At 41.4% G+C, this 10,970-nt stretch overlaps 1 protein-coding gene across 2 annotated transcripts in view; it reads left to right on the forward strand.

The window, feature by feature from the left end:
* The window catches only part of NTMT2 (N-terminal Xaa-Pro-Lys N-methyltransferase 2), a 29,210-nt gene extending 18,821 nt beyond the window's left edge, over window positions 1–10,389 (forward strand). For both annotated transcript variants that reach the window (XM_053469410.1, XM_053469409.1), the window contains 2 exons: window positions 1,918–2,167; window positions 9,756–10,389. In XM_053469410.1, coding sequence (XP_053325385.1) covers window positions 1,918–2,167; window positions 9,756–10,012 — 507 coding nt within the window. In that variant the 3' untranslated portion in view covers window positions 10,013–10,389. The remainder of the gene's footprint in view (window positions 1–1,917; window positions 2,168–9,755) is intronic.
* Window positions 10,390–10,970: the final 581 nt, after the last annotated feature.

The following is a 10,970-nucleotide window of genomic DNA, read 5'->3' on the forward strand; positions in this document are numbered from 1 at the left end:
CTTTTTTTGGATTTTTCTCTTCTTTCTTTCCTGATATTTTTTTTTTTTACCATTGATTCCATTCACACAATAAGACTAATCATGTTACTAAGAAAAAAAAGGTGCATTATCTATTTGAAAAAAATTATATTCCTTAAACAAAAAGCATTTTTTCACCTCTTTTTTTTATACACTGGAACAAACCTCCTACCTACCCCCTCAAAAAAAGAAATTGAACAGGAAAATAAAATTAATCAAGAGGCGCAAGGAATTTTAAAATATTAAATAGGTGTAAATGTCTCATTCTGTCAGAAATGTCAAGAAATGACAAGTACAGGGGACAAGCCACAAACAGGCCTGGAAAGTTCAGCCCCACTCTAATAACAACAGAAAATAACTCAACACAATAACAAAAATGGGCTTCAAATGGGTAAAAGGGTACAAAGATCCTTTTTCTATTTTATTACTGTTATATTTATAGTCACACAACAGTTAAAGGAACACTGTAGGAACCATAACCGCTTCAACATAGTTAAGTGGTTATGTTGCTGGGAGTCCGTGGGTGCCAGGATCCACTTCGCTACTAAGTGGTTTGCTCACCATTTAGCAGAGAAGCTTGGTACCTGGCAGCCCGGCCTCCAATGATGATATGAGGGAAACTGAGCGTCCACCTGTCGTCATACCAGTTCATACCAGAGATTAGGACAGTGATTGACTGAGAGCACTCAGTTGACACTCTTAGCCTCCCACTGCCTGCTACTCCTGTTTTGGTGTAAAGCCGCATAGTAATTTACAGAATTTAAGTTTAATACAGGACTCATACTTATGTACAGAGCAAATGAGCTGCTCAGAGATACCACTCACATTAAAGTACATCAAGTGAGTGCATCAATTCACCACAGAGCCCCATAGCAATAAAATGTTCATGTATGTACGGAGTGTATGAATGTATCACAGAGCTCAATAGTACTAAAACACAGTAATATGCAGTGTATGAACATGGACGGGGAATCAGGACCGAGCTCCTGCAACCAGGAGGATTCGGGTCTTGACCCGGAGAACCAGAGGAGCAGCGCTCACCCGGCAATCTCCGGGTCAAACCCAGAGGGTTCCCAGGTATGGTGATGTGGAGGGGGGGAGGGGGGTTCGGCTGAGTGTGTAGTCTACGGCTTACACGTTATCATATGTAATCTCTTCTGGTCTCTCACAGATTGCAATCACTGCAGGGATGGCTCCAAGAGCTTGTAATCTAACTCAAGATAACATTTGTTTATAATCTTTACTTAAATTATTTAGGAAATGCTAACTTGACTTAGATTGCAAGCTCTCGGGAACAATATCTATATGTCCTGATGAGTAGATGTCCTGAATATCTATATGTCCTGATGTGACTAGAACAGTGGCACTAGCAGCAGGTAAATAAATGTAAAGTATAATTTTTAATTAAAAGTAATGTAATGTAATTAAAGTAATGTACCTGGTAATCGCCAATCTTGTGAGACAGCCAGCAGTGACCCCTATGCACACTGCAGCTTCTGATTGACTCACACAAAGAAGAAGCCTCACACAGATTTGCTCTGCCCCTCTGTGACCTCCAAATATTTCAGCCAGGCGGAGGATACGGCTGGCAGAGTGGGAGGGCTGGAGCAGGAGCACTCAGGAGCCGAGGTGAGAATAGAGCTGTGGCAACTGACATTTGATGTGGATAAGTGCAAGATAATGCACCTAGGGCTTAAAAATGCAAAGAGTATAAAATATATTATATAGTCTTAACCTCAACATATGAGGAAAGGGATTTAGGGGTAAGGATGTTCAGAAGGTGAGCCTTTTGGTTTTGTATTACATGCAGAATATGCTTGAATGTAAAACGGTATGTACTAGTCAGTTGTGCAGAGGCTGTATTCATAAGTGTTTATTTATTTATTTATTTTTTAACAGGGTCCCGGAAAAGCAGGTACTTATTTTGCTCTGGATTGTGGTGCTGGTATTGGAAGAGTGAGCAAACATGTCCTCCTGCCAGTTTTTAGCAATATTGAACTTGTGGACATGATGGAGCCTTTCTTAGAAGAAGCCCAGAACTATCTGGAAGAAGAAAGTGACAGGGTGGAAACCCTTTACTGCTACTGCCTGCAAGACTTCACTCCTGCCATCAGAAAATATGATGTGATCTGGATGCAGTGGGTGTCAGGTTGGTCAGCAGCTCATTATTTCTAATTTTTCAAGATGTGAAGCCCACCTTATTCGTTCATTAGTCTTATCTTATGTTCAGGTCAGCCATATGTATAGACCTTGCGTTTTTAATAATCTCTACCATTTCTGCTTGGAGTTGTTTCCATAGTACAAAAACTCCCTTGCATTACATCCATACCTCCCGAATTGTGGTGTGAAGGATTTTATCTCTTTGTTCCCTTTATCTCCCCACCCTGGCACTTTACCTCTCCTGCTCTTTACCTTAACCTTTTTCTCTGTCTCTCCTTCTGTACATCACTCCTTTATTTTGTCTCTTTTTGCCAATCTCCCCCCTTCTCTCCCTCTTTTTGATTTCTCCTTTCTCATCATTTCTTCTTTTTCTTTAGCTCATTTCATTTCTCTTTATCTCCGCTAATATTTCTCTTTTTCCATTATCTCTCCCCCTTCTCTCATGATCTCATCTCTTCCTTTTTTTCTTTTTTTCACAAACTAACATTCCCACCCAGACACTTACACTATCATACCAAGATACTCAAACCAACACAACCACACACACACATACTAATATAACCAAAGACACAAACATGCCAAGACACACGCTAACATATAGACGAACACAGACACTAACATACCCAAGGACACATTCTTACATACCCAGACAATAATACCAACAAAGACAAATGCTTACACACAAACATACATATTCTCACACTCAAATACTCACACAAACATACCAAAGACACACCTTCAAATACTGATATACCCCCACATATATTTATGTAAGACACATGTTCACACACTAACATACTCAGACACACATACATACCCAGGCAGATACACAAAAATACAGACAGACACACACACTAATATACATACTGAAGAAGACACACATACATACCCAGACTAACACTACCATTCATACCCAGCAACACACATACATGCAGCCCACTTCCCCTGCAAAGCCTCAGCGGGTCTTTGATGTAGCTTGCCCTGCTTTACCCAAAGCCCACCTCCTCCTGAAACTTAGGGAAATAGAGGTATTTCCAAGTGTCAGGACTTACCGCTTTATCTTTAGTCCCAGAGCATTCTCTGTCTATCCCAGGGGTGGGGCGATTGCCCTGTTGCCCTCCTTGGATCCACCAATGTTCCATCATATGACATCATTTGCAGCACCAGCAGAATCACAAGGGAGCAGTGAGACTGAGCACTGAACAGACCCCATGCTCCTTTTCTTTGGGGCCTGTTAGAGGCATATCCTCTAGCACAGTGGTTCTCAACCTGTGTATCCTCAGGACCCACATTTGTCTTTGGTCATTAAGTCGCGACCCCAAAAATAACCTCAGAAAAGATGAGGGAGTGAAAAGGCTGCCTGCAGGCTGCAGCAGGAAGAGGGGAGGAGCAATCAGAGAAAAACTTTATTCAGCTCCCACTAGGAACAGACAGCGACCGCAAACAAATCAAGCAACTTGCTTTGCGGTCAGGAGTAATACTAAAGTACATGCCGGATCGGAGGCTGCCTGATGGCCCTGATTGTTGCGGCCGCGGTCCTGACAGCCTGCTGCTCGGGGATTGCCGCTAGAATGTGTAAGGCAGCCCCAGGAAAGTGAAATTTTCCCGGTATGCCTCCAGTCTGGCCTTGACCCGCCATGACCCACTGAAGACAGGGTCGCGACCCACTTTTGGGTAGCGACCCATGAGTTGAGAACCACTGCTCTAGCAGGCTGCCTCTGCTTCATGGTACATTTCAACATGTTTTTAAGGAACTCAGCAGGTAGGTTTTTCAAACACCTTAAAGAAAAAGTGCTCAAGCAATTAAATACTGTTAAGGTAGACAAGGCCCTGGACCAGATGGTATACACCCAAGGGTACTGAAGGAGCTAAGCCTAATTCTGGCCCAACCATTACTACTAATCTTTAGGGATTCTTTTACCTCAGGCCTAGTTCCATTACATTGGCGCAAGGCAGATGTTGTGCCCATATTTAAAAAGGGATCAAAATCTCAACCGGGCAATTACAGGCGAGTAAGCTTAACATTGGTAGTGGGGAAATTATTTGAAGGGTTGCTAAAGGTATACATTCAAGATCATATCTTGAGCCATAATCCAATTAGTAGAAGTCCTTCAGTAGAAGTGATCTCATTACTCACCGGCAAGGCCTTGGCCTGGGCTTCACCGTTATGGGAAAAGAACTCTCCTCTGATTTATAATTGCAGTTCGTTTTTATCTGCCTTTCGTAAAACTTTTGATGTCCCGGGCAAGGCCGCTACAGCTTCCTTATCTCTGTTGCATTCCGCTCAAGAAGCTCGTTCGGTGGCTGAATATGCCATTGAGTTCAAAACTATCGCGGCAGAGGTTAATTGGTCTAATGAAGCTCTGATTGCGGCCTTTTATGATGGACTCTCTGAGAGATTAAAGGATTATTGCATCAGGAATCCTTGAACTTTCATGTCATCTCGTCTCCTCGATGTCCTGTCATTCTGGGTCTTCCCTGGTTACAGGCCCATAATCCCTCCATTAATTGGCAGTCTGGGGACATTATTGCTTGAGGTTCATCTTGCTCTAATCACTGTGATATCAAATAACAACTCCACCTCTGCAAATTCTATGTCGGCTATACCCTGTGCTTATCAAGCATTTCAAGACGTTTTTGACAAAAGACAAGCGGAGGTTCTTCCTCCTCACCGTCCGTATGACTGTCCTATAGACATTCTTCCTGGTACTATACCTCCTAGAGGACGCACGTATCCTTTGTCCTTACCGGAATCCAAAGCATTGGAAGAATATATAAAAGATAACCTTAGGAGGGGGTTCATTTGGAAATCCAACTTACCAGCAGGATTCTTCTTTATTGCTAAAAAAGGCCTGAGACCCTCCATTGACTACAGAGGTCTTAACCGTATTACCATTATGAACAAATATCCTTTGCCGCTCATTCCCGAATTGTTCACCGTCCCCGGGTCCACTGTTTTTACCAAATTAGATCTCAGGGGGGCCCATAACCTGATACGTATTCGTGAGGGACATGAGTGGAAAACTGCATTCAATACCCGCATGGGGCACTATGAATACGCCGTTATGCCTTTCGGGTTATGCAATGCCCCGGCTGTATTTCAGGAATTTATTAATGATATCTTCCGGGACATCACTTTACAATTTGTCATCGTATATCTGGATGACGTCCTGATTTACTCTTCTGATTTACAATCTCATCGTAAGCATGTCCGTATCGTATTACAGCGGTTGCGTCAGAATCAACTTTATGCTAAACTCGAGAAATGTGTATTCGAAGTTCCCAGAGTCTCCTTTTTAGGGTTTATAATTTCGGCATTGGGATTTGAGATGGATCCCAAGAAACTTTCGGCAATCTCCGATTGGCCCCAACCCCAGGCTTTAAAGCCCCTTCAAAGGTTTCTTGGGTTTGCCAATTATTATAGAAAATCCATTCGTGATTTCTCCAAGATTGTGGCTCCTCTCACTAACCTGACTAAAAAGGATGCGGACTGTCAACATTGGTCGGAAGAAGCAATACAGGCTTTTGATCAATTAAAAGACGCCTTCGCCACAGCTCCGGTGTTGAGGTACCCTGATGTATCTAAACCGTTCATTATTGAAGTTGATGCCTCTGAGGTAGGGGTTGGAGCGGTGCTTTTCCAAAGAAGGGAGTTTAATGATAAGCTTCATCCATATGCGTATTTCTCTAAAAAATGATCTCCTGCGGAAATCAGTTATGATGTGGGCAAGCGTGAACTTTTCGGCAAGCTAGATGGTCTCTATTCCTCTCCAGATTCCAATTTATTATATCTTACCGTCCTGGTTCCAAGAACATTAAAGCTGATGCTCTTTCTCGCCAGTTCTTTAATAACTCTGACAGTAAGCCTTCTCTGGAACCTATGATTGCACCCTCTCAAATCGTTGTGTCCGTTACCACTCAGCTATCCTCTCCTATGGTATCTCAGATTCTCAAAGCCCAAGAAAGAGCCCTGGTTCACAGTAACTGGCCTATGGACACCTTGTTTGTTCCCGTAGAGGAAAGGAATAATGTTTTAGCCTGGGCACGCGCATCTAAATCTTCAGGACATCCCTGCGCTCGTCGTACTCAGGAGTTAATGGGGAGACGTTTTTGGTGGCCTACTATGGTGGAGGATTGTAAGGATTTTGTTGCTTCGTGTATTCCCTGTGCCACTGCCAAAAGTCTTCATTCTAAACCTGCAGGTCTGCTTCAGCCTCTACCGGTCCCTTCTCGCCCTTGGTCTAATCTAGCAATGGATTTCATTGTAGAACTCCCCATGTCACAAGGAAACACTGTGATTTTGGTTACTACCGATCGTTTCTCTAAAATGGCTCATTTCGTTCCCCTTCCTAAATTACCCTCGGCCCCTGAACTGGTTCCCATTTTCGTTAAAGAAATAATTCGGCTTCATGGTCTTCCGCAACAAATCGTCTCCGATAGGGGAGTTCAGTTCACTGCTATGTTTTGGAAGACTTTCTGTACATCCCTTAACATCTCTCTAGCTTTTTCCTCCGCATAACACCCGCAAACTAATGGTATCTCTGACAGAAGCAATGACAGAACCAATCAAACAGTTTCTTCGGGTATTCATTAATTATCACCAAGATAACTGGACACAACTTTTGCCTTGGGCTGAATTTGCGAGGAATAATTCTTGTCATGAGGCCTCTAAACTGTCCCCATTCTTTTGTGATTATGGATATCACCCTACTATGTTGCCACACACATTTACACCGACTCAAGTGCCTGCAGTGGATCATTACATATCTCAATTACCTGCCATTTGGAACTCTGTCCAACAATCCTTATCTAGGGCGGCTAATATGTATAGGCGTCAAGCTAATCGGCATCGCAGGTTAGGCCCCTCCTACTCTAAAGGGGATAGAGTGTGGCTATCTACTAGGAATTTCAAACTTAAAGTCTCTTCGATGAAATTTGTCCGTTCCGTATTTCTCGTAAAATTAACCCTGTCACATATGAATTACTCCTTCCTTCTTCTCTTAGAGTGCCTCGGACCTTTCACGTTTCCTTACTTAAACCCCTCATATGCAATAAATTTACCAAATATACCCCGCGCCCCAAATCCATTTTTATTGATTCCCAAGAGGAATATGAAATCCAGTCCATTCTAGACTCCAAGAAAATACGTAATTCGGTACATTATCTTGTTCATTGGAAGGGGTACGGCCCGGAGGAGAGATCTTGGATCCGTTCAAGAGACCTTCATGCCCCCGCATTGCTTAGAAAATTCCATAAGAAATTTCCTAATAAACCTGGCCTTTTTCGGCCTGTGGCAGGCCCTCGAGAGGGGGGTACTGTCTCCTCGGGTCCCGGCAGACACAGGTTTGCTTCTAGCGGCGGATTTAAAAATCCGGAAATGCTCTAGCCAGTTACCCTGTTGTGGTGTATGCGTTCAGTTTGTTCCAAGTTGTTTCCAGTAATTTTGACCCTTCGCTTGCCTTGCTGTTGGGATCATCTAAACCCTGGGGTGCTGCTGCCAGGGGCTTCTCCTTTGGTTGTAGTATTCCAGGTGGAAAAACTTCCGCGGTGAGTGCCAGTGTAAGGGTGGACGTGACAGGATGTTTCTAAGCCTATACACAGGTATTGGAGTGCCTAAGGGGTCTGTCCTCTGTCCTCTTCTTTTTAATTTATTTATAAATTATCTCCCAAGCGTCATTAAGAGCCATGTCACAGTTTTTGCCGGGTAATTCAGACTAATCTTGATGTTTCTACTTTGCAGGAAGATTTAGACAGAGTTGGGGACTGGACGTGCAAGTGGCAGATGAGGTTCAATATTGAGAAATGCAAAGTTATGCATTATGGTAAAAATAATAAAAATGCAACGTATTCTTTAAATGGAATATCCTTGGGGGAAACTACCAATGAGAAGGATTTAGGAATAACGGTTGACAACAGACTTGACAACAGTGCGCAATGCTAGCAAGCAGCTGCAAGGGCCAATAAGGTTTTGGCATGCATAAAAAGAGGTATTGATTCAAGGGAGGAGGATATTATTTTGTCTCTTTACAGGTCATTGGTAAGACCTCACCTTGAATATGCGGTACAATTCTGGGCACCAGTCCTTAAAAAGGACATTATGGAATTAGAAAAAGTGCAAAGGAGGGCTACAAAATTAATAATGGGATTGGGAGATACTAGTTATGAAGAGAGACAGAAAAAGTTCAAATTATGTACACTAGAAAAACGGTGTCTCAGAGGGGGTATGATAACATTATATATATGCAGGGCCAATATAACGAGCGCTTCAGTGACCAGAATTTGAAGTAGCTTAATTAGGGGATTTTTTTTGCCTTCTTTTGGATTCATGTAATCCAAGACAGACTTGATAACATTCGGATTGGACTTTGTGGGGTCCATACCATCCCTTCTATGACTCCTTGTTGTTTTTGTTGATGAAGATAGTTCTTAAAAATTTCTTATAAATTTTGGTCCAATCAGATGCCTCCCTGATGGTATTGCATGGAGGATAAGTATCTGCTTGTACTTCTCAGCATTGAGGAGCCCATTAATTCTGACCAAATACCCAACTACATTTGCAGAAATGCAGCTCCAAACTTGCAAGGAACCTCCACTATTCTACACTGCTGCTTACAAATACTTGTTCTTGTACTACTCTCCAGCCCTTCAGTGAACAAACTACCTTCTGCTACAGCTGGTTCTATCCTCTGTGGGACCTGGCAGAATGGCTAGTTCTTTATTTGTAGGGGAACAATCACATTGTGTGGGATAAGTAGAGGAGTGATGTTTGAGAGTGTAGGTGGTAGTTGAAGAGAAGATTCTTTTCATCTTGTCTTTGAACTGGGTGGCAAGATTTGGGCATTGATAGAGGTTTGTGGGGTGGAGGAGGATTATGAGAGTGGAGAAGTAGAGTTTTAGGACCATAGCATAAAATGAGTAGTAAATAATGTATATGAATAAATGTATAAATCACCGGATGTTCTGAATTGGCATTCAGCAGTGCGGGCAACACTTCAGAAGGAAGCATATGTTTTTAGTATGCCATGGCTAGTGTCAGGTAGTATAAAGTAATGCTGTTGAGATATGAGGAAAAGTGTGTTGTTATAAATAGAGGATGCTGTGTCTGGACAGGGTTAACATAGATGGTAAGACAGGTTCCAGTGTGGCTGAGAGTTGGTGAAGTTTATTATCTTTCAGTGGCCTATAAATATGAGGTGAGCTCTGCTAAAATAAAAAAAACTATTAAAATAAAAAATAAAACAATATTATTATTTGCCCCTGGTTAGTTATTGATTATATTAATTTGATTTATTTTCTGCTCCAATTTTATAGTGGAGCATGCCATTTATCTTTGTTTATAGCAAGGAACTGTTATATTCCTTAACAGTAGATAAGGAAGCACCCAATGCTGTTACTCAATGTCCGCCAAGTAGAAAATGCAAACATTTAATGCAAAATATATCTAAATATCATATTTATAATTTTTTTATATGAATGGTAACAGACTAGTGCTACATTTCTAATTATGTCACAGTAGATGATTTTTAATATAGTTTTGCAGTAATATATTACTAATTAATATTTTCAACATTTTACAGGTTATTTGACTGACAAAGATCTTCTGGAGTTTCTTCTCAGATGCAAGAATGGCTTGAAAGCAAATGGTGTTATTATTTTGAAAGATAATGTTGCAAGACAAGGCTGTATTTTAGACCCCACTGACAGTAGTGTGATTAGAGATATACATATCTTAAGGAACATCATTGAAAAAAGTGGAATGAATATTCTTGCTGAAGAAAGACAACCAGGATTTCCAGAGCTTTGTGTCCCCATTTGGATGATTGCAATGCAGTAGGGTGACTAAAGATCTCATTTGTATCCCACAACTCGATTAACTAAAGAGGGGTTTGAGTTGGCTGTCAAATGTTGATTAACTCCTTCAATCATTTTTTTTAAAACAATGTTATATGGTACTCGTATCCATAAAATCAAAAAAGGCACATTTGGTAAGGAGGAAAACCTAATGTCATAGTTTTTCTTTTCAGCTACAAACCAGGTCTAAGTTTAAAGTATCAAGTCAGTAAACATGGCAGCACAAAATAAAAAGTAAACAAAAGTTTTTTTTAAATTCTTTACTCAGCTGAACCAAAAAAACATGTCATTCAGTTCCTTATTTTTTGAGAGTTGAAATTAACTGATATAGATAAATTTACTATTTTTTCCTTTGTGATCTTGGTGTAAAAGGTACATTCTATTTATTACTTTACATGTTAAACCTTAAGATTTCTTCCTCTAAACAAAATCACTAAATCACTGCTTTATCACTATTTTTGAATTTTTGTGAATTTAAAATATATATAATATTATAATATACAGAACTGGCATGTTCCTTATTTATGTGCACTTACAAATGTTTACATCAGCTCAGTGTTTTTTTTTTACCATTCCCTTCCAGTTGCACTATGATATTTACCGTATTTGCTCGATTATAAGACGAGGTTTTTTCCAGAGCAAATGCTCTGAAAAATACCCCTCGTCTTATAATCGGGGTCGTCTTCTCAGACCCCCCAAAAAATGTCTGCTGGGGTCATGCTGCTTACCGGTCGCGAGCAGCGTCTCTTCTGTTAGAAGCAGGAGGACAGGAAGCTTGCAGCGTCCTCACAGAGCTCTATCTCCCCCTCCCTCCTCTGGGGGCGGGGCCAGAGAAGTTGCTCTACAGCCGGTCCCCTGCAGAAGTCTTCGAGTGAGAGATCTGCAGTTCAGGTAAGGGGGTGGGGGAGGGTTTTTGGGTAAGTATGTGTGATTAATGTGTG

The sequence above is a fragment of the Spea bombifrons genome, chromosome 6 (genome assembly GCF_027358695.1).
Source record: "Spea bombifrons isolate aSpeBom1 chromosome 6, aSpeBom1.2.pri, whole genome shotgun sequence".
In the NCBI taxonomy this organism is placed as follows: domain Eukaryota; kingdom Metazoa; phylum Chordata; class Amphibia; order Anura; family Pelobatidae; genus Spea; species Spea bombifrons.